This window comes from Merops nubicus, unplaced genomic scaffold (genome assembly GCF_000691845.1).
Source record: "Merops nubicus isolate BGI_N331 unplaced genomic scaffold, ASM69184v1 scaffold20365, whole genome shotgun sequence".
Classification (NCBI taxonomy): domain Eukaryota; kingdom Metazoa; phylum Chordata; class Aves; order Coraciiformes; family Meropidae; genus Merops; species Merops nubicus.
This window is the reverse complement of record NW_008607867.1, coordinates 41,820-66,168: the sequence shown is the minus strand read 5'-3', so window position 1 is coordinate 66,168 and position 24,349 is coordinate 41,820. Positions and strand designations below refer to the sequence as shown.

Sequence of the window (24,349 nt, the reverse complement as noted above, 5' to 3'; positions counted from 1 at the left end):
CTGTGGGACTGAAGTCATGATCAGCTGTATTTGTTTCAGATACCCCTGCCTACCTTGTATTTTAAAGCTCTCCAGTCTAACAGGCAGAGGTGTGTGAAATCACTGATCTGTGTACAGGATGAAACCTGGGTTGCCAGTTCCTTCCCCTCCAGGATTATGTCAGTGGGAGGGTCAAACCTTTTCACTGCTGGAAGGCAGCATGTCCAGACAGGTAGGTGATTGGCATGAAGTCCTCTCCACGCTGGAACTGCAAACATCCCCCTGGCAGTAGCTCCGCACTGATAGGGGATGTTTCCTTTGTGTCTACATGGATTGCAGGAGGAGAGGCAATGACAGCAGCAACTCCTTGCTTTTAGCACCAAAGTTAAAAACCACTAATCATAAAGAATAGCTGGCAGGTAGCACTGAAGGAATGCTGCTGCTGGCTGCATTTAGTAAATATAAAGAAAATGGAGCCTCAGCAGCCTCGTAAATACTGTTTTCCTTCAAATAAAGTAAAATGAAATCCATGCCTCAGATATAAAATAACGCACAGTCATTTTCCTTTTCCAGTGTGAGAACCTCCAGCTGCACCACTGGTTAGAGTGCCTAGTGAGCTCAAAAATCAGTAAGGTTTGAAGATAACAAGTGTCAACAACTAAGTTTTTTTCCTACCTGAGCAACACTGTAGTTGCCTCTTGAATGTCTCCTCTTCTCCCCCGTGTCTGCCTCACCTCTCCAAAGTATTCCATTACCTCTACAGCCTGTACAGTCTGTACCATCTTTCCAACATACCTCATTTTTTCATTTATCATAGTTTTTTTTTTTTTCTCTTCATTTTCGTTCTTAAGTCAAGACTGACCCCGGGCTATTCTTCCACCAGAAGATGGCATTCTATTTCACAAGTTAGTAGACAGAATAAGATCACCCCCACTGTTCCTGAAGGACTGTTATAAGTGGCTAAACGTACAGTTTTGAGTCTAGCTGAAGTACCTATGATAATTGTCAACCACATGTGAAATTGCCTCATTAAATAAGATCTCTTTATTATTTGCCTCTGGAGGGAGCTCTAGCTAATTTCTTTGACTTGGTAGAGAGCTCAAGTCTGAACAGATGCACGAAAACACTTGAGGGGAAGAACTTTTCTTTACCCCCTCCTGTCTCCTAATGTAGCTTCTTGCTGGTTCATTTCCATTTAATGTGCTTTTTTTATACCTGCATTTTCAACTCCCCTGCACATTCCTTCATTCATTTTCTTCCTTATACTATGTCCTCCACCTCTAAGTTTTCTTTTGGATAACATCTAAGCCTATGCTGTCTGCTGTTTCTTCTTGTGCTTTCCTCACTGAAATGTCTCCACCTATTCTTCTCATCTCACCTTACATCTGTTATAACACACAGAACAGGTGTTCCTCATTCTAGTGTCTTCCATCTTCTTTCTGATTCTTTCTTGTATCCTCGTTCTGTTTTTACTCTCTTTCCTACACTATGCAGTTGTCTTTTTTAAGGATTCTATATATTTTTAAATTACTTGTGGAATAGCCATAATTATGTTGCCTAACAGCATTGCTTTGTATGTATTAAGATAAAAAGCTGATAATGACATTATGAATTGCAGCCATTTCAGCTCCACAAGCAGGAGAATAATGTCATGAAATGTCTGGATTCTGCTAAAAGGCCTGAAAAAGTTTACTACTTAATGATCACCACTGAGGATGAGTTGTTGTATTTAATACACATGGTCCAAGGACCTATGCCATCCTAGAGAAATATCTGGGAAAAATTAGGTGGACCCAAATGTTCCAGAGTTCCACGCTTGAAAATCTGGCAGAAGCAAAGATAGCTCTGGAGAAAGTGATCTAAGATCAATATTTGAATTTAAACTGAATCTTTGTTGCCTGTCATAGAAAAGTAATGTTAAAGCATACATAATCTAAGTCCTAGGTTGTTACCTGGTGGAGAGAGAGATGGGAATTTAACATGGTTCCTCAGGAAGAGGGAGGAGATGCTGGGTAAGGAGGAGTTACAGAGAAAGTCCAACTGAGTCCAGAAAGAAATCTGGTCTTTGACCAGTGTGAAGGAGGAAGGCAGAGGGGTTGGATGATGCGGCACTCATGCTGTGGTAGGGAAGCCATCTGAGGAACTAGTCAACCCAGAGAGAAGGCTGTGGCCAACATTTTGAGTGAGCAGTGGGGAAGCAAACCAAGCTGTCACAGGCAAATGTTGCAGAAAGAAGCACCTGGACTGGCTCCTGGAGACAACCTGAGGCTGCTGGCTTACAGAAGAATGGTTTATGCAACTGTGTCATGCAGCCCTTGGGACGAACTGGGCTCCTCCTCACAGAGCAGCTTCCCACAATGGCCACCTCCCATGGGAAGGAGGAGGGCTGGGGCACGGAGGTGCCACCTCGTCCCCCCTCCCTTCTCCAGCATGGTGGTGACTGCAACTGCTTTTTGTTCAGCTCTGCTTCCTGCCTTTTCATTTTTTCTACCCCAGTTGGGCTGGCAAAATCCAGGCTGTTTATAAGGGTGTTTCATGTCCCAGAGCCACAAACCCTGTGAAACAGTTTCTGTCCCAAAGAGAGGGCATTTAAAAGCAGCAAGCTGAGGCACAAGTCGTCCTGGCAGGTTTTCAGAAGATTAGTGAGAAAGTATTTCTTTTACAAGGGTTTTGCTTTCAGGGGATGGGTGGTTTTCCCAGGGAAGCATTTATCTATTAGGATTTTGATCTAGGTCTGTGACACAGGATACGTTTGTCATTGTTGTGGGATCACACAACACCCTGGATCCCTTTCACATGGCTTTCAGGGTCTGATTGCCAGCCTGTAAACTCCCTTGATGGCAGGTTTATACTCCTGCTTGTGTTGAGGCTTGGCAAAGGCCTTGGCTACAGACTGTGTTTATTCTCCAGTTACCAAGTACGGCACAAGCATGACATGACTAGTTCTTGGTGGGGCTCTTAGTTCTGTTTGTAGCTCAAAATTTATTGTAGCTTTTTCCCATGTGTTTTTTTTTCCCCTTTTTTTTTTTAAATCAATGTCTTTCATACTAGATGGACTTTCTAAATGCATATGCTTTATTTATTTGCCAAGCTTTCTGATGATTGCTCAAAATATCTTTCAGGGTATCTACCTTTACGTCAAGATTGGAAGGGGAAATTCAGCAAGTTATGTTTTCAATTAAATTGAAAAGCCTAACAAATTTTGCTTTTTTGTGTTAAGCATTAGATAGTTGTATATCTATCTCAAGATAAATATTGGCTTTTAGTTTTTATCAGCCTTGCCATTTGGAATATATACAAAACATTTAAAAACCTCCAAGATTTAATATCCACTTATATTTGCATGCCCAATTTTTATGTATGTCTATTGCTGTTCTAAAAGCATTCGTGAAGTATTTGTAGGAGCACATACCATCCACAACGGTCTCGGAAAGTTAGATGGAGAATTTACAAGGCATATGTGTATCTGCATTGCCTGGAAAACTTTGGCCCTAGTTTTCTAAGACACTGTTCCTACAGATTTTGTGATACATGTTTAATAAATATAATCTGAATGAAAAGAGGAGTGTGCATCCATGGAATATGCTTGAGCATGAGAATATATTGAATGGGACAAAGGGAGTGGTTGATAATTAATAAAGGGGAGGGTTAGGGGTGGAGAATAATTATATGAAATAAACTCTTACGAAAAAACTGGTTGAGCAACCAGCTTGAATAGCTTCAATAGCTTATTTTCAATAAAGACAAGCTGGTAAAAGCAGCTGTTAAAATGTTGTCAATAAGTCAAGTTCTTATAGCCTTGGCTGCATTTCTTATTATTATGCAGTTTTTAAAGTTGCAACGAGTACGGAGACGTTTTCCTCCTGGACCAATCCCTCTCCCAATTTTTGGGACCTTGATACAGCTGAACTTTCAGTTTAATCGTGATCTCCTCATGAAGGTATTTATTTTCAGATACTCCTAATAGTTTAAAAGTCTTTGTAATTTCCCACTTCTGATATTGTTTGCTATGTGAAAACATCCTCTCCCCAAACTACACTGATAACATACTGTGACTGTTAACTAGCCACGGTGATACTGCACTTGGTTTGGTTGAAACTGCTGGTTTCCAAACCAAGGAAAAGTTATTGCAGCATAAAGTAGTTTGCCAAGTTCAAAAAACTGCTATTGAAAGTTCTGAATGTGTGAAAATCATTCTGAAGCTTAAACCCTTTTAACATTGAATTTGAGAAATTCATATGAAGATTGATATAATTGAGGATAAAAATACCTTTAGAGATGATCTATCAGATTTGCAGTTAGGGAAAAGAAATACTATTAAAACCCAAAAGATTACTTTCACAGCATGGGATTTTAGCTTTCTGACCACTAGCTTGGGCATTAAGTTGATACTTAAGATGCATTGTGTGTGCATATGCTTGTTGTATTGACAGGATCTAACCTCCCCTAAAATACTTTTGTTAGTTGTTTTTTGGGGAGTGCTTCTGTGCACAAAGCCATCTCTATTTCAGTCTGTTGGCTCTTGCAGTGCTTTCAGGATTCTCGGTAGACAACTCCAGTGGCTTTGGTCACCTATGTGGATGAGGCACACCAGTTATTCCTACCAAACAGCAGGTTAGGATGAGAAGTAAGTCTTCTGTGAGACAGAACAGTATTAGTGAAGATCCAGTACCTAAATGTCTAAATGGGTGGGGGGAAAGAAGAAAGTAACCAGTCCAATCTCTACAAGCTATTTACTTCTCTGACATTTCTGTGTCCCCTTTGCACTACTCTAGCAGTACAAATGACACAAACCCTCTTGAAAGAATAATGCATAGAAAATACTCTTTATCACATTAATCATTGTGAACTGAGCCTTGGCTTATACAGAATAATAAAGCTGCTTAATGTTTCTTGTCATAGTTCTGTAGCTCTGAAAAGCTGGAATATTCTTTTTTTTTTCCAACAGTGAATGCTGGAAAAGACATTCATATTTTCTCACAGATAATTGTAATCTTGTGGGAAGGGTGGAGAACATCATTCCACCTTAGGGCTGGTCCTGTAATCAGTGTAAAAACAGGTTCATCTTCTGTTTGCACTGTGTGGGATTTCATCTGTGCTCTCTTGGCTTCTATCCCATCTACAGCTGGCAAAAATTCATGGCAATATATTCACCTTATGGTTTGGACGGACCCCAGTGATTATACTGAATGGATATCAAGCAGTTAAGGATGGTCTGACCATACACCCTGAAGATGTTTCTGGGAGGCTAGTGTCTCCTTTCTTCAGAGCAATGGCCAAAGGAAAAGGTTAGAATTTCTTGCCATAAATATTACACAGAAACATCATATTGATAAATTACAGCTCTTCTGCAGCTTGTAACCTCTTCTGAAGGTACCACAGTAGCAGTGTTTGTCTATGAGGAATGACTGTCAGCTGAACTGCAAAGTAGGGAGGGATGAGATAGCCTTTGGATAGTAGGAGGAGGAAAAGACCAGCAAAAGATTCATAATGTTGTGTGTAAAATATTCACCAGAGCAGATTCAGAGGTGATGAGGCAAGGCAGTGTTAGACTGTGTCACAGAGAAGTGGAGGAAGAGCAAGAAACCCACGCAATTCCTTGTCCTGGACTTGCTGCCTCCCACTGTTGTTTTCAACTGAAGAGTGAGCTTGAAGGGATCTTCTTCCCATTCTCTTCCTTTTGTGAATATTTTTACTTGCACAATTGCCTCTACAGGTTCAGTGCTCTTCTGTTTCAACCTTGCTAAAAGTTTCATGCTCCCCAGCCATTATGGAAATGCCCAAACTCTTGACTTTACATGCATTATGAAAAAAAACTTTATTTTATTTGGGACCTTGGCTTTTTTTAAGGGAAAAGTAATTCCTTAAATAGTTCTAATTTGAATTTGTTTCAGTCGTTGGTGATTTTATACCACATTAAAGGTCCTGTTAGTTTAGATGTTTATTTCTACTGAAGATGTCTGTTACAAAGCCCTGAACTTTTCTGTCCTGTGGACAGTAACTTCTCTCCCTACTGTGGACAGTCAAAACTTTTTCCCCTTTTCTCTTCAATGAGAATCATTGCCCTGGTCAGGTGAGCTCCAAGCATAGAAAAGAGTAGGAGGCAAGCACCTCAGAGAATGTCTAGAGAAGAAGCTGTCAAGTTTTCTGAGATAACTGGTTGTGTTGGATCAAGCTTAATCCTGCAGGTCATCCTATTACCTAATTAAATCTGTCCGTTTTAGCTCTGCCCACATGCGGAGTGTCAAAGCTGCTACTTTGTGTCTTTCTGATCATAGGCAATGCCATAGTTTCATTATATTATGTAGCTCAGTAAATCTTTTAATGTTGTCTTTGTCTGGAATAAACATTAGCATGATAAAGAGCTCTTCCTTGAATGGATGCAGGGATTACGTTGGCAACGGGTCACACCTGGAAGCAGCAGAGAAGGTTTGCACTGAGGACTCTACGCAACCTCGGTCTGGGGAAAAGAGGACTGGAGCATCATGTTCAAGAAGAAGCCTGCTACCTGGTAGATTTCTTTGCAAATATGAAAGGTATCTCTGCAATAAATATGAATTCTTTTTTTGCCATTTGTCTTTAGCACATGAACTTCTCTGTCCTGCTTTGAAATCAAGGGCAATTTTTGTGCCACAAGAGAGTATGCACTGTCTTACAGTGCCTATGTGGAATGGACTGAAGATGCAAAACAGATTTCTTGGGGCTCAGTCCAGTTGGATATTAAATATCCACAAGAATGGAGACTTCATCAGCATTCTGTGTGACCTGCTCCAGTATTCAATCAGCCCTACTGTAAAAAAAGTTTCTTATCTTTAGGCAGAATTTAGTGTATTTCAGATTTCGCCCATTGACTTTCTTTCTACCACTGAGAAAAGTCTAGTTCCATGCTGTTTATTTCCCTGCACCAGGTATTTATACACATTTAAGATACATCCCTGAGCCTTCTTTTCTCTAGACCAAACAGACCCAGCTCTCTCAGCCTCATGTCAGATGAGCCAGTCCTTTAATTGACCTTGTGGCTGTTAGCGCAACTTTGTCCAGTATGTTGATGTCTCTCTTGTACTGGGGAGCCCAGAACCAAACCCACCACCCCTGATGGTTCTCACCAGTGCTGATGGAAAAGGAAGGATCACATCCTTTGACCTGCGAGCAATGCTTTTCCTAACGCAGCCTAGGATGATCTTGGCTTTCTTTGCCTCAAAGGCACATTGTTGGCTCATATGTGGTGCTGCTGCATAAAGATACAGGCACATTATCAATGCTGGTGAATTCAGTCTCGTAACGCCATTTGCTTGCACCCTGTAAAGCAGTGACTAGAATCTTGCCTTCATTACAACATTTTGCCTTGATCAGCCTAGTTAGGAGCATGTGAGTCAAATTTCCCTAATACTGTTCATGATGCAAAGGCACAGTAAATCTGGACATGCTGTGGCTAGCATTGTATCAATTAAAAGCAGTTAATTCTAGCCTAATCCCATGGTTTAAAACATGGGAGAGATTGATGTGTGACCAAGTGTGCAGGAAAAAAAGCCCCAGAACATTAAGTTGTTAATCAGAATTGTGCATTGGGTGTTGAGCAGTTGCAGTGATACATACATAAATACAGTTCCTCAGTCATTTATTCTGGAGCCACAAAATAGTTTTCTTGGGATTAGGTTTTCAAGTAGTTGCTTTAAAATTAGTTATATTATTGACACAATTGGTTGAAATGAGTTTATAACATTTTATTTTACTGAAGGTTATACATCTCTTGCCAAGTCAGACAAAATATATTGTGTGTATTTCTGCCCTTGCTGAAGAAAGCTGCCTCTCTTCTTTGTGTTCTCCCCTCCGATTCCCTTTGACTACAGTGTTCTCAGTCATTCCCATGCTTGAGACCTATTGTGAATTTGCCAGACAGCAATTCACATAGAACCTTTTTACATAGAACCTTTTTTTTACCAATTTACATAGGACTTTTTTTCCTTACCTCTAAATTTGCTGTATCGTATTACAAAATATTTTACACCTCTGATATTTCTTTAGACTGCCACACTTTCCTGGCATTATGAGATTGTACCATAGTTGTGAAGAATCAGTTTGTTACTACAGTTTTATAAGAACTTTGTTGCTTCTCTGTGAAATGCAATGCTCTAGTCAAAGTTCTTTGGATAACTTTTATTAATCTCTCATTTCAGTGAAGCAAAATAGGAGACATTAACAGTGACATTTATTATTATTATTATGGTTGCAGGGAAACCCCTGGATCCTTCTTTCCCTCTCGTTCATTCTGTCTCAAATGTAATCTGTGCTGTTGTTTTTGGACATCGCTTCTCCAGAGATGATGAAACCTTCCATGAAGTGATTAGAGCCACAGAGCATGTATTCAAATTTGGAGGCAGCTTTATTCATCATGTAAGTAAATGATCTGTTGGCTTTTTCTGAATAAGACAAAGTAAGAAATGCAGATTCGAGAGGTAGCTTTTTGGCAAAAGTTTTTGAACGGATTAGTGATGTCCCATGTAGCTTTGTTGGGCAGTGGACTATCTCAAAGTGTGATGGTAATTCTCTACAGACCAGCTTTGGTCATTTGTGTTCACTGTCCCATGTCTGAGTTCGTGATAAAGGAGTTTGCTCCTAAATCTTTGCAGCAAGGCCCAAGCTGATGAACTGCTCCTGCGTCATGTTTGTTACTTGGTTTTTGAATCCTTACACACAACAGATTCCTGCCTTGGGCATCGTGATTGCTCAATACCAAATGTCAGGTCTGAAAGTGTCATTCACATGCCAAGTTTAGACACTGATTTATTATATACAGTCAGCAGAGAGAAGAATGGTTAGAATACTGAAGTGTTTTGCCTATGGCTCCTTATCTGCATTTCCTATATAAGAAGTGGAGACTTGAAGACTTCCCAGAGAAATTCCACTCTTCCACCCTGAGTGAGGAGCAGCTCTAGCTGTAGGCAGCAGAAGACAGGAAATGCTAAGCCAGCAAATACACCTGTAAGCCTGGCAAGTAAAACAATGTGAGAACACTGTGGACTGGACCCCTTCAGAAATGGAGGAAGAGTTTTGGCAGTACTGGGAGGCAGGAAGGCGGATGAGCTCAGTTCTTGTCTTGAATGCTGGCAGCTCAGTTCCACTGACAGTTAAGGTGCCACAGTAGCTGTAAAGTGCATGCACTGGAGAGTAGGAATGAATGTCATCTGGACAACCATATATGATTAGTCAGACCAGAGCTGTATCTAAGTCTTCCAAACAGATTTTTGAAAGAAAAAGGTACTAGCGATGGAATTAAACAAAAAGTATATGAAGTCCTGTGTAAATTTACCAAGGAGGGCTGAATTACTACCTTTCTGTGATAAGGCAATGTATGACTGATAATTGGATGTCTGACAATGAGAACATATTTTCCAAAAAGACGGAAGTATAACCTATCTAATTCAGCCAGACTCCACTGAACACCTAATAGCGTGCTTTCTGTGTTATGATCAGTAGAGTCAAGAAGAGCTCAGCAAAATAAAGACAAAGAAAGGATAGAACTTCTGCCGATAAATAAATAATAGGATTATGAAATAAATCATAGGATTATGCTTCAAGCAGGAAAAGAACAATTAAGAGAAAAGACACTTCAGATAAAATTAATACAAATTACCCGGGTGCACATAAAAGCTGAAAATTAGAATGAAGTTTCTAAGTATCAGAATAGGTGGGTAGCAATTATTCTTGGCCCAGATTTTACCAGGCAACAGCCTGGTTGTTTCAGCTAACCCCTTCTTTTCTAGAGGAGAGCGCTCAAAACCATCAGGTAGCTGTTCCTCATATTCTCTGGGTTTCAGATGTTTGAAGCTTCATTGAGAATCCTTGAGAGCTCAATGAGCAGAGAGCACTTTGGGGGAACACTGAGGCTGTATACCCGCTGCTGGCAGCCAGCCCTTGCTTTGGGTTGGTTTATTTGGGTTTATTTTTATTTTGGGTTGTATGAATTGCTTTGCACGTCCTGGTGAGGAGTTTGCAACGGCTTTGCTTCTTCCTTCCTCATATTCTCCACTGGAGGGCAGGATCTCACCTTTTAAATGCCTGAATACTGTTCATTCTAATTGAATACATGAAATAAATAATTGAATGAATGAATACAGTTAATTCTAATTATAATAATTGTAATTTGGCTTGTGGTTGAGCTGAAAGCCTGTGGGACTCAGAATCTTGCCATCAACACACCTAGAAATTATACAGTGTACTGTTCCACAACTTGCAAACATAAGCATAGTCTTTGTCAGAATATTTTACTAATGATGCCAAACCCCCATGCTACCATGAATATTACCTTCTCTTTCTAATAGACCTAAAGTGCATTTTCTAGTGATAGAGACTTTGTAGTCCCTCTTGTGTGTCACTCCTGCAGCTTTATGAAATCTTCCCTGGGGTGATGAGCCGTCTTCCTGGTCCTCATAAGAAGGTGTTGTCTTGCTATGATGTCCTGTGCTCCTTTACAAGGAGAGAGATCAGAATGCATGTGGAGCGTGGGACACCAGATGAACTGCAGGATTTCATTGACTTTTACCTGGATCATATTGAAAAAGTGAGTATTTGTTCTGCCTGATCATACATTCATGGGACATAAGGTGAAATGAACCATTAAATTCATCCAGGCTGAGCCCTTCTATCTCTGTCTCTTACCTTTCATAGATATCCTAACATGAATACAGTAACCAGGGTCTTGCTAAATCCTTTTTAATTATTGATACGTCATAGCATCTTGCAATCTTCTCATTAAAGGGTGGGTTAATACACTGCATTTTTTTCTCATTGGCACAAGGTACAAAGTGATTTTAGGCCTCCAGGAAAGAATACTGAATTTCTAAGTGGACCCCAAGAGAACTGGAAAAGGTCTTGGGGAAACAACAGGGTGTTCTGAATAGGTTATTTGGCTGGTAAGGGTTTGTCAAGAGAGGCTGCTGCGAGAAGACAGTGGGTTTTGAGAACATTTTGTGGGAAAATACTCCAGGAGTCAGTGGAGTTTCAGGCAAGGCTGCAGAAGAAGAGAGTGCCAGAAGCAGTGAATTTTCAAGCAGGCAAAGGGAACTGGTACAAATAAGGGCATTTTGGACAGGTGGGAATAGTACAGGTAGATGGAAATCCATAGGGTTTTGAGAGGCTGTAGGGGGCTTGTGTAAGCTGTGAGTGGAGACCTGTATCTCCTTCTTTTGTAGACCTTACCAGCGTCACTTTTACTCTGTCTGAACCTCTTGGGAATTGGATCCTTTTCCCAGTCCCTGGACTAGCAGCTGCCCTTCCCCTCTGTGACTGCTTTTACCTTCATTTAATTGCTCTTCCTTTCTCCTGCACTGCAGTTCCTTCTGTTCTGCTTGGGGATAGGAAGAAAAAGGAGAAGGGAGGAAGTGACAAGATGAGATTGGTCTTACTGTGGAGTGCAAGGCAAGAGTGTCCCAGAGAGGCAACAAAGATATCCAGGGTGGGAGATATCCTTCCTTGCAGCCCCTGGAGAAGGGGGCTGTGATGCCGCTCCTGGGTGGCAGTGCTTCCCTGCTGGGACAGCCATGCTCCTGCATCACCAGGCTGTAGACACTCACCCTGCACCTCCAGGCACGGCCAAAATGGCTCTGCTGTCCTGGGCCACTCACTGCCTGCCTGAGCTTCTCCCTTGGGCTGGCTCTGCTGCTGTGCTCAGTCTCACCTGAGAGCCACGCAGCCAGGGAAGAATCTCTATTACCTATTTCTGTCAGCCAGCTCTTGAGTCTTTTAGCTTGTGTCATACGAATACTTCATAGTGCTTGATTTTATTATTACTGTGGGGGAAAAAACCAACTATTTAGTGGAATTCCAAATATATTACAACTGTGAAATTGTTGTTATTGTGCAAGCTCAAAATTCTGTGAATAATCAAATCAGATCTTGTTTCCAAGATCAAATTTCTATATCATAATAAATAATGTTAACTTTTATTTCTAGCTGATAATTCTTTATTAATTGATTCACATACCAGTTGCTATATTTTTATATCCAGGATGGACGTCAGCCTAACTGGCTGCTAGTCCCTTGGATGCTCTTGTTTTAAGTTTTGGTTTTATACTGGCACAAAATTAACACATCTGGTCTTCCAAAGTGCTTAACTGCTTCTAAAGCCTTCCACTGCTGTTCTGAGATTGCTTTAAGTCAAGTGAGACTTGAACACCAGTGGACCAGAAATTGTTTCAGTGAGCTCTTCTGGAACTCTGCTGGGTGGAAATCATCGAAATCTGTTTATTAAAAAAATTTAACTATATGTAATAGATAGGGACAATATAAAAAGATAAGATTATATTACAACAGTAAGAAACATCCTGCCTGCTTTCCAATTGCTCCACTGGTTCAAGACCCCAGAGCATAACCTCCATAAATTTAGACAATGAATTCCCCCAAATATAAAAATATTCTTTTATAGTTTCAACATATCCATACATGAATGTTGTCACACTTCTGACTGAAAACTGTAAAGCCCCAGTGCTTTGTACATGAGTCATTGTGGCCTTGTAGTGGAGAAGAAGAGAACTTCTGACAGTCCAGTGTTCATTACCTGGTCACCATATTGCTTGGTAGAAAAACTAAGTGATGGAATATGACTGGAGGTGTGAAGAATGACATCCTGGCACACAGCTTCAGAGGAATATTTACTTATGAAACATTCTAATTGTACCACTACTTGCACAATTAAGCCAACAATCCCTTTCTGTGGGGAACATGTGATTTAGCTTCATGATTAAGAGCAGAGTAAACATGCCTCATCCATTTGTGAAACATTAGCTTTTCATATTGACAATCATCTCTGGTGTCTAATGTTCTTTATTAGTCTCTCTCTATTGTGCTCTAAGCAGAACACACTAGACCTTGGAATCGATGATAAAATCACAGCTAAAGCTATTATGATTTTTCTAACTTCCACGTATAAATCTCTACTTCATCTTATCATTTGTAGTCCAAAGGTGAACCTAGGTCTACATACAATGAAGACAACATGGTTTATTCTATAAATGACCTTTTCTTGGGTGGATCAGAGACAACAAGCACTACTTTGAATTGGGCCCTGCTCTATATGGTGGCAAATCCAGATGTCCAAGGTGAGTTAATACACATCACAAATATCTCTGGTGCAACAGAAGAGCCAAGGCATAACATTTTCATGAATCAGAGATTATTCCTTTATACTGATATATGGCTGGTAGCACATGATCCTTTTTGTACTGGTAGACCTGCACTGGGCAGCACTGATAGGTGCAGTGTCTGCATACAGGCTCTTCCAGCAGTCACAAGCACAAGGGAGTTCCCAGAAAGAGTTAACAGTTTGGGAAGTGTATGGGAGTTATGGCTGACTGAGATGGAGGGGTTGAGGTCTTTGGGGGGGACTGTCAATGGGGTAAGAGGACTGGAGTGGCTGTTTCAGAAGCCAGAGGGTTTACAAGGATAATCCTTGAAGAAACAGTGACCACTGCTGCAGCCATTGGTGAGCTGCTGATGGTACTTCAAGAAACTGAGTTGTGTTCTGTCTTAGTAATTAAACATAACAAATGAAAATATATAGTTGAATAACTGGCTGAAAATAATCAGCTAGAAACTGATGGATGATAGTTGGGATGTCACTCTCTGGAAACTTACTTCCATTCTGCTTTGTATTGGCTGAGTATCAATGGTGTGGGCTACAGGGAGTCTTGCCCTTCTTTGTGCTCTGTAGGTCAGAGTAGTAGTAAAGATAATCACCTCAAGGTTGGTTGGCAACCCTGATGTTAGTTTTGTCCATCAGTCCATTTATGATCCTAAGGTATCAGGTTGTCTATTTTATCTCTGATTAAATTAACTCTATGATGTATTTGAGTTTCTTGCAACAGAAATTATTCTGGTTGGGAGGGGAATTTCATGGTTCATCTATTGTGTCTAGGTATATTTAAGGAGGTTATTATTAAACCTAGCTTTTAAATAACCATCAATCCCTTTAATAGAACACTAAACAAAAAACAAAGAAAGAACGATCTCTTATGCTGGGTAACAAAAGTCCCATTGTTAGATAGCAGAATATGTGCAAATACCCAGAGGAGAACAGGATTTTAAATGGAGGAAAGAGATGAAGATAAGAAAAAATTGCTCAACTTGTAGCTGTCAGACAAGAAAGTCTACTAACTGTCGTGTTATTGCATGTTTATTATCACGTAATGCAATTAAGGTTATGAAAGCGCTGACTCACATAAATAATTTTATTTGTCTAAATGTAATACCTCTCACACAGTGGGGAAAGCAGGGTGTGTGCAGAATGAGCCTTCCCGGGCTCCCAAGTCTTATATCCCACCCAGACTCTCACAATGAGCTGACACCAGTGTATCTGTCCTCTTTTCATTGCTGGCTTCTTTTTGAACCCATTCATATTTTTGTCTGTGTTGTCACCCAATAACAATGATATGCAATTCCATTTTGTACCATATATGAAATGTTTGGCCTTTTGAGAGTCAGGCTTTCCTTGTTCTCTTGAACAACTGGAGCAGAGGTGTATATTTTTACTTATCCAGTGACTGATCACTTCAAACTATACTGGACTTTGAAGCAGCTGTGCTTGATTTTGCAAGCTAGTTCTTCAAAGGAGTTACTTTACTTCAAAATGTACATTTCTGGATGTACATTTTAAATTCTGTAAGGTGCTTAAATGTCTTGTCAGAGTCTGCCTCGGAGTTTTGTGAAGGACTGCTGGTAGCTGATGTGAATGAGGATAAACCGATCAGCTCAGGATGGGCTTCTCCGCATCTTAGTGTTGCTTCAAATGGCCTGGAAAAAGACAGAATAATGTGTTCAAAATTGAAGGCATTTTTAGTATGCACATACTGCCCTTCTTGACATTCACAAAACAAATTTTATACTTTTGCTAATGCTCCTAGTGCTCCTGTGCAATAAGTAATTTAAATCATGCTATTCTTGACCAAAAGGCAGGTGCCATGAAGCAGATCCATTTTTTTTAAAGGTGTTTGGAGATTGTTGTAGTTGGCATTGCTTCAATCAACAGGTGTCCTACATAAGGATAATTTCAATAAGAATTAGGATTTTAAGGCCCAGATTCACTTGGCTTAAATGCCAGAGAGCTGTAAGCTTAGTGGTTCTGACTGGCTGTAGGTGCCTGAGGCACCTAGCCAAAAGGAAACACAACAATAGATCAGTTATCTCCTGCATTTAAGTGTTAGTAAGGTAACTATTTAAGAGTTTTAAATTTTTGAGCAACAAATATATTTTTATAATCTACAGTCAAGTAACTTCAGGCCCAGAAGTAGAGCTCCCATATGTTTTGGCTGTTGGAACACCTGGCTTCTTTTATTTTCTTTATGAATGCTACTTACATATTTATATTAATTTTGTTGCTGTCCTCATAGTTGTAAAAGAGAAATGTCTTTGAAAATGGAAATAATTTAAAGATATTTTTCCACCTGTGATGGTGAATATTTCTCCACAGAGAAAGTGCAGAAGGAGCTGGATGCTGTTTTGGGTCCTTCCCAGTTAATCTGCTATGAGGATCGTAGAGAATTGCCCTACACAAATGCTGTGGTTCACGAGATTCAGCGCTTCAGCAACATTATCTCAGTTGGCATGCCCAGAGTGTGTATCAGGAACACTACATTGCTTGGCTTTCCCCTCAAAAAGGTACAGACACAGTTTCTCAGATGCTACAGAGCTTTCCTGCCTCAATGGAGCAAGGTGTGGATTAACATCTAGTCGTGCCAGGGTCTTCTCCTCAACAGCAGTGGGTTGGATAACTCTGGGTAATAGCTGGAATGGGAGTAAGGATAAGAAACCATCTGCCAGGCTGAGGGTTACCAGCAGTGAAAGATGTGTCTGGATGGAAGAGGGGATTTTAACAAGTGTTTCTACAAAAGAATGAAGACAAAACCTTAGAGGCTGATACCGAAGGATACTATAATTGATTTGTGCTGATAGGGTATTGGAAAGATTTCTGACTGAATTTTTGCCTACAGAAAGCCTGTGAAAGATCCAGGGAAAAGCCTGAAGCTTTGCAACTAGTTTTTGTAAGAGATTAAATTACAGAAACTTCTAATGTTAGAAGTGAATATGCGTTTAGTACAAATAAAATTGTTAGTTTCTAGTGACATGGCCACTTCCACTGTCAGGCCTGGATTGACATTCTGAAACAAAAAGACTTCATGTTCTCACAGGTCCTGCTGGGGAAATGAACCTACCAGCAGAGAACTCTGAACTTTGAAAGCACACTAACACTGGTCCCACCTCGCCCGTCCTGACTGCTGTGGGAGGACTGACAGCCAGAACTGAGTGTTTTTCTCTTCTCAGGGCACCATAGTTCTTCCAAGTATCGCTTCGTCTTTGTATGACCCAGAGCAGTGGGAAACACCTCAACAGTTCAACCCTGGTCACTTCTTGGATAAGGATGGAAACTTTGTGAGCCAAGAAGCCTTTTTACCATTCTCAATAGGTAAAGGGTGACTGACAACACAAACATTGATGGTTTGGGACTGTATAATTAAGATGCCTATTAAAAACCTATTGGTCATTTATTTTAAACCTCTTTGTGGAAAACAGTGATAAATCAACATGGTTATTTTCAGTAGTGTTTCCCAATCTGACTACAAACATTTGTTCTACTGGAGAAATAATAACACGAAAAGTCAGAGATGTCCTGACAGATGTATATGACTAACTTACCCTATTTTTGGAAGGAAATTCTCTGCTAATGGTCATAGTTATTGATTTGAAACCTACTTTTCAACACCAGACAAGCATTTGGAAAGCACTTGCAAGCAGCCGTGCTAATGCTTTATGTGTAAAAACCTGGAGCACCACATCTCCCAGGAGGAGCAAGCCCTTATTCTTCATTTACATGATTTAACAAATTCCTTTAAAGTTGTCAGTCAAATAAAGACTTTGAGGCAATTGAAGTAAACCTCAGAACAGAAGGGCTGCACAGTTATGTATAGCTGCAGGTAGGATACTTTAAAGAAAAAATTACACAAAGTTCTATGTCATTGTCCTACAGAAATTTTGGACTCAGAAAAATACCTTGGCTCTGTGTGAGGATGAATTCCACTGCTTTTGGGGTCAGGGTCATTTACTCACTGTCCCTCTCCTCTTCCTTCCGCAGGGCACCGTGTGTGTTTGGGGGAGCACCTAGCAAGGACCGAGCTCTTTATTTTCTTTGCCAACCTGCTGCGGGCATTCACCTTCCGGCTCCCTGAGGGGGTGACGAAGATCAACATGGAGCCCATTTTGGGGGGTACCCTGCAGCCCCACCCATACAGGGTTTGTGCCATTCCACGCTAGGATGGACAAGTGCAGCATGTCACCGTCCATCTATTAAACAATCTTTACTTTTTGTGAATATATGTCTTGAGACAATATAAAGTTTTTTATCTTGGATATGCATTTCTGCTCTAAAAGCCACCTTTTGCCTCTAGCAGGTAGTTTTGTTCACACCCTGTTACCAGATCTTTTTTTTTTTTTTTTTTTGTAAAAGTTGTTTTGATCTGGAACACAAACCTTTGTTCTCATCCGTAGGGGTATCGTGTAGTTGCTTTTTGGCTTGGCAGGTTTAAGGCTGGTATGCTGGTGAGCAAATAACAAAGCTGACTGGCGCACTTCAAAATTCAGTTCATTATCTCTGAGTTATTCTGTTTTCAAAAGCAATGGAGTTTGAAAAGACATACTTGGAAAATTCTGATCCTTTATATTACTGTCGTCACTTAACTTTTCAGTCAACTTTTTGTTGATGATTACTAATAAAAGATATGAAGGAAAAATTAGCAACTAGTTTTACTTATGGATGACTTGCAGTGCACTGAGAATTTCTAGATTTGCTGCAGCAGAATATCTATAAGGCATCTTTAACTCTGCCAGAGCTTAATTGGTTTGAGTTTAGCAGAGAAAAGGTGCAGGCTGAAACTTGGTGAAGAGTGAAGATAGAGAAAGGGGATTTCGTTTAGGGTAGATACTTCCAATATTCTAGAATTCTGCCAAGTTAATTTTTGGAAGGTCATTTCTAGCAGAGGAGCAGTTTACTGCTGTGGGTTGACTCCTGTCAGGGTCAGCACTGGTTGGTTGTTATGGCAGGTGCAAGAAGCTCCTCCAAGAGGGAAATTTGGGTGAGTAGCCTGCTGGAGTCAGAGCTGATGGTAAGTTGAAAAGTATACATGGAAAACACAAGAAAAAGTTTTTAATCACCACAGAAGTTCAGCAGTGTACCTGACACTACAAAGACTTGTCATATACAGAAAAGACCGATCAAATTCAGTGAGTCTACAATAGCAAAAAAGGAAAAAAAAAAAAAAGTTCCTGTGGTGAATAGACATGTATTTATATTGTTTGGAAAAAGACTTATAAAGTCTAACTTGTCCTTCATTACTATTCCTGTTTCTGTGAGAGAGGGTAGGACAGCCGAACAGATGATCATCTATTAAATCAGTTATCACTAGATGTTGCCTGCTGTGTGATTGAGATTAGTTTAGGCAGCTTACCATGAATCACAAATTTAGGCCTGTCTCATTATTTCTAATTCAGTAGTTGATGGACCGTGTCATTAAAATAGTAAGCACTTGATATTTAGCTGTTGTTAAATTAAATCATGGAATCATACAATACCAGGTTGGAAGGGACCTCAAGGATCATCTGGTCCAACCTTTCCTGGGGAAAGCAGAGACTAGACAATGGCAGAATAGAACGAGTGAAATATGGAAGATGGCATCCTGACATTTTATTTAACAGAAAACTGTGTGCCCTGTTAAAAACTGATGTCTGTGTCTCTGTTTTGGCACGTGTGCACAGACAAATAAAGCAAAGCAGAAAGCACTGTGATCTGGAGATGGTCGAGCTGTCGTTGCTTCTTAAAAATGAAGTTGGAATCATCAGTAGCCTTACAAGCATTAATGCCATTGCTGTGTGATGCTGTCCTGTGATACCAGCCTGCTAGTATCAGCCTACAGCTCAGATTGTTGCTCCCAGATCATCACCTTTTTCACCTTCTCTGGGATGCTGAGTTTAGTTGCTTTTAGGCTGTAAAACTGATCATACTTTGGTGCCTGGTTTCATGGCATGGGGCCTCATTTAAAGGACTGCTGTCCTCCTGGATTGCCACATCCACGTGTAGGTCAGTCTCTGTCTTGGACCTTCTAGATCACACTTTGAAATTTAAATTTTTTAATTTTTGAAGATAGGACATTGAAGAATGTTTGGGAGCTCACCTGGATGACCTTGCAGGGAGAAGACTCACTGACTTGGTTAGGCCACACTTTATTTTCCTAAAAACAAACTGGAAGTTCAATTTTGTTAACAAACATGGGAAGATGGTCAGGCTTCAGTATAGTGGTTTTATCAGATATGGAACTCTTTGCTTTGTCCTTTATCACCCCATTCTCCCTCTGTTGCTGCATGGGCAAGAGCTCTTCCTCTGCAGCACATGCAGCATCATGCAACTGTTCAACTGTACAGTGGAAGACATGGCTATAAAGGAAAATACAGAAAATGTAGAAAAAGTTGGAAAATTTTGGATTCACATAGCTCTTGGAGAGGCTCAAAGCCTTACAGTACTACGGTGCTCATCTGTCTCCAGTTCCACTGAATTCTGCAAGGACACACTGAACACAGAGGAATTATCTGATGAAGCTTCACAACTCCTTGTCTTTGGAACAGCTCTTGTCAGCAGGTATGAGAGGTGATCTTATGTATAAAACTGAGGCCAAAATACAAAAAGAAAAGAGAAAAAAAATTATTATGTCTTTGCTCTAAAGGCATCTAGAGAGAGAAAGCTATAATAACTATATACATAACTATAAAAAGCAACCAAAACAACACATGTAGGTCACCTTGTTTGTTTGTTTTTTTCAAAATCAGGTGGAAATAAAAAGTTTTCTGTGAGAGTTTTAACTGTAAAAACATAGTTTTCCTGAAATTAACATATAAATTGTTTTCATGTTCACATATCTTTACTCAACAGGGAAGAAAACATTTTATTAAAGAGAAGAGGTTAAGAAAAGTAGATCCCTGCTTAGTGCAGAGATCTTTTAAAATATACCTTGCCCTAGCAGTCTGTTTTTATCTAGTAATAATAAAGGAAGAATTCTAAGAAAAGGTGAAAGGCAAGAAAACCAAAGCAGTTCCAGGAAGAGAGCCTTAGAGTTGGTGAGCATGTAAATTTTTCCAGTGTCAGCTAGCCAGATAAAGCAGCAAGGAGATGGGAAGACTGAGAAAATCTTTAGTGAGTCAAATTTTTTCTCTTCCAGCTGTTTTCTTTCTGAACTTAAAATGGACGAGTGTCAGCTTCCTTCTGAACAAAATGTGTTCATAAATGTAATGATTTGGCATGTGAGAACGTGTGACTGCAGTGGAATGGGAGGAGCAAACAAAACACATTACTTTAGTGGGAGGAGAGAGAACATTAAAAAAAAAAATTTAAAAAATTCAAGCTTTTCTCTGATGTGTCCTGTTGAGGAGAAGGTGGAGTGGCTGCACAGCTGTATTTGGGCATTAGAATGTGCATTCAGCACCAAGACTTTTGAACTGGCTGTGAACGGTCTTGCACAGGGAACAGGAGCAGAAGCAGGCCAGCCATGAAGGGAGCTTGCCCTGGTTTTCAGTGGAGCAATTAGCCCAGGCAGGATTTTGCCTTTCTGCAGTGACTTTCTTCCCATGTTGAAGTTAACTCTTGCAAAGCCAGCGTGGATGTTTCTACTTTGCACTGTTCTGTATCTGCAGGAAAAAAAGTGAACCTTTTGCAATTGTGAGAAGTATTCCCCTTTAACAGGGAGACAAATGTGGCTCCTAGAAATGACTAAGAGAAGGGCAATAAATAGTTATTTAACACAAATTCTCAGATTAGTAAGGACACAGCTCTTGCCCTTGTTTCTTGAGCCTTTACAAACGCATTCCAGTGTCTGCCCAATGTCAAAAGCACAGCCTAAAGGGAATGCTTCTGCACTGCCTCATTCCTTGAAGAGTTTGCCAGTGACTATTGAGATTAGATGAAAATTTCAACATTTAGAACTTCTAGATATGTTACTTGGCAGACTTGCTCCGTGTACCCTTAAAGTTTCTATCCAAAGCATATATAAATAATAAAGAATAAAAATTTGATATTTCAGTAGCGCTGGTTTCTTAAACCTGCAGTGCATCAGGGAGGTCTCTGGCAGATGGACTATTTAATGTCTTTTTTTGGGTTTGGTTGTCATTGAAAATGGCAATGGTTATCCAGAGGTCAATACATTTAACACCACTGATGTTCATGGAAGATTTCTCTCTAGATTAAGAAGAAGAGGTTAGAAAATAACTAGATAAATGTCATGCTTTGACATTGGCTGGTCTGATTCATCCCAGAGCACTTAGGGAACAGGATCAACCTCAGAGCTATTAGCAATTATCTATGAGGACCTGTGGAGGATGGGAAAAGGTCAAACATTTGCTTGTCTTCAGAAGGTAAGAGAAGTTGCAGGGTTATAAATCAGCCAGCCTGATTGCACTTCTCAGAATATCCCAGAAAAATAATCAAATTGTAAGGAAGGAAGGAAAACAAGTGGAGTCAGTACTCATGAAATAATGTCAAAGTTATTTAGTTTTGTTTGATGACATAGCTAGAGGTCTGTTTTCAGGAGAGAAGCCGTTAATGTAATTTACTGCTCTTTAATGTGGCTTTGACACAATCTCAGAGACTTTAGGGAAATGGCAGGTATGTGAAGCTCTGCAAAACTTCATGGAACACTTGGGAAATATGTATGAATTGTACCTTGTCAAAGTGGAAAGATACTCTGAATGGGATTCTGTCCTGCACCTAGTGCTGTTCAACATTTAATCAAGGACCTTTATAGTACAAACACTAAGCTGCGATAAGGTCTCGTTTCTTGATGCTACCAGATTCCAAACTGATGCCTGCAGCAAGGTTAGAAGCAGGTATTCCCAAACTTGCCATGGTTCACAGAAAAGTACAGGCAGGACCTTTGATTTGGGTTTACTACCATTGTGAAAGCATGAAGACTATAATCACATGGATACATCTCCTCATCAGTTTTAGTATCAGACAGCTGTAGAGGTGAGGATGATCCCATTCCAACATTTCTTGTTCTTCCATCCCTCCTTTCTTCCTGGAGTGACAATTTTCTCTGGGGAGTTTCTCTGAGTTTTTTTTTCTTGGTCATTATGGTGTCAGTAAGTTGCAGCAGAAAAACACATTTTAGTTTTGCAGTGATGCAAAATGCCTCTAAAAGCCAGAGTATTCAAACTTAAGTTTGATGTCCTGAGCTGAAACATTTTCTTTAGATTTACTTGAACAAAAGATGTAGTGGGAAAAGGAGAAAATTTTCATCAAGAAATTTCTCAGAGGGGGTCATTTGAAACTGTGTTTATCCATTGAGATCATCTGCCAAAAAAAAAAAAAATCCCAATGAACTAGATGAATTTGAAGTAATATGTCAGCTGAGTTTGGCATATCTTTTTTCTTAGTGACAAGCTTATGAAATTGTCCTAATATCTGCAAAGACATCTCAGCTTGTGGTATTTTTAGACAACACTCCAGGAACTATATTTGCTGTCCTGCAGTGTGAGATTCTAATGTTAATGGAATAACAATAATAAAATTGCAGCTCTTCCCCTGAATAGTTTAAGAGATAGAGCAGATGAGAGAGGGGATGAGCTAATAATATGAGTATATTCTGGAGTCAGCTCATGATATGTTGATAGTCTCCAAGGAATGTATTTTAAGGCAAATTACTAGAGAAAATGAAACATTTTGTACTGTTTTATATGATGTCCTTTCTGAAATAACTTTTCTGAATACCATAAAAATGTTTATTCCTATGATGCAGTCCTATGAGCTCTGCCTTGTAAATTCATCTTGGATTGACAACTACAGGTGACTCCAGTTTGTCATATTAGGCAGGCAGCCTCCCTTAGCCTACTTTTGAGTAGTTTTAGGCAGGGACAAATAGCACAGCCACCACCCTCCACTAGTACTGAGGGTGTCAGTAGCTTCAGCACTCATGGCCAGCACTCCACATCATGCAGAAATGTAGACCAGTACCGCTGTTTTAAGTGGGGTTAAACCTGCTATTGAATTCACTAGCAGTAACAACTGCTATTGAGTGATGGGACCTGGAGGCAGAGATGCACAAGGTCTCAGGCTTGCTGCACTCTGACACTCGTGGCATTCTCCGAGTCATGGCAGAAAAAGACCCAGCTTTGCAGGAGTTCCCTGCTTAGGTGTCCAGTCGCAGCGCATGTATGTGGTCTGATGCTGTAGTTCAGGGAAGTGATCTCTGCCTGCACAGCCTTCAGTCTGCTCAGGAAAAACAGCAGCAGCTGCTGAAGAGAGCGCTGCTTAATTCACCACAGATCCAAACCTGAATTCTGGAGCATGACACGGTCCAGTTTCAATGCCTTAGCAGTGCATCCCCCGAGGAGCCAGGCAGAGGGCAGCAAAGGTCTCTCTGAGAGGGCTGTGCCTGCGTGGCTGCCACCAGCTTAGCAAGAGCTGGCTTTAAATGAACCAGTTTCACCGAGGCTTGCTGCAGTTCATCACATGCTCGTTTGCCACCAGTATGAGACTAGTTGAAGATGAGATTAAAATGCTACAATATTAATGTCCTTAATAGGTTGCTTGCACATTTTGGTAAAACACAGCATCTGCAGGGTTTCTTGATTACAAGGTATGTGGATATTATTCACCATGACTGTGCTTTTCTGCCCTCTGATCAAGATAAGAGGTCCATAATTTCCTCTTTACTCACAGTCTCTCCCATATAAGGGGATGCAGCACAATGAGGAAGCTCCCAAATAAATTACTGTTTATCTTGTATTAGCCCTCATTTTCTCTAGGTGAGACAGTGCCATTAGACCAGGCCAAGATGTTGGAAAAACAAAGTAATTATACAATTAGAAATGTTGGAATCACATCCACGAGGCTTAGAAGCAGAACATTTGTTCCATTTACCCTGTCTCGTTCCTTTCCTTGCTGTTAAGTACTGCCAAGAGAACAGAGAAAACTCTGCTATAATTAAAAAACATCACTAAACAGCTCCCCCACCCCCCAAAAAAAACCACTCAAACCAAAGAAAACCAGAAAATAATGAATGGAATAATTTTGGCTGTTGTTCATCAGTTTTAGCTTGTTGTTGGTTTATATCCAGCTTTGCAGGTGAACTTCTGCAGGGAGTCGGTTAGGACTGAAAATCATTTGCCTCTTAACTGTACTATGTGCTTGACAGGATTGTTAACACAGAGCTGACCAAAATGAATAACACTGCCAGCTGTAGAAAGAAAAAAAGAAAGCCCTGTACTCCATGAATCTGAACAGTAGAAAGTGTCTCAAAAGATCAACACAAAGCACTTAATGAAGAAAGATAGAGGACTTATC

The 24,349-nt window shown here is 40.3% G+C and overlaps 1 protein-coding gene across 1 annotated transcript; it reads left to right on the top strand.

Moving 5' to 3' along the window:
- The first annotated feature begins 3,748 nt into the window (after positions 1-3,748).
- On the top strand, positions 3,749-17,280 carry LOC103772766 (cytochrome P450 2J2-like). The gene is made up of 9 exons (XM_008940110.1): positions 3,749-3,919; positions 5,105-5,267; positions 6,366-6,515; positions 8,213-8,373; positions 10,364-10,540; positions 12,935-13,076; positions 15,443-15,630; positions 16,294-16,435; positions 17,102-17,280. The coding sequence occupies exons 1-9, from the start codon at positions 3,749-3,751 to the stop codon at positions 17,278-17,280; spliced, it is 1,473 nt and encodes a 490-aa protein (XP_008938358.1).
- Positions 17,281-24,349: the final 7,069 nt, after the last annotated feature.

Excerpts from the sequence above, each read along its gene's own strand:
- LOC103772766 (XM_008940110.1), top strand. The coding sequence starts at position 3,749 with ATGTTGTCAATAAGTCAAGTTCTTATAGCCTTGGCTGCATTTCTTATT. Across the intron at positions 3,920-5,104 it reads ATCGTGATCTCCTCATGAAG|CTGGCAAAAATTCATGGCAA; the intron begins GTATTTATTTTC and ends TCCCATCTACAG. Across the intron at positions 5,268-6,365 it reads AGCAATGGCCAAAGGAAAAG|GGATTACGTTGGCAACGGGT; the intron begins GTTAGAATTTCT and ends GAATGGATGCAG.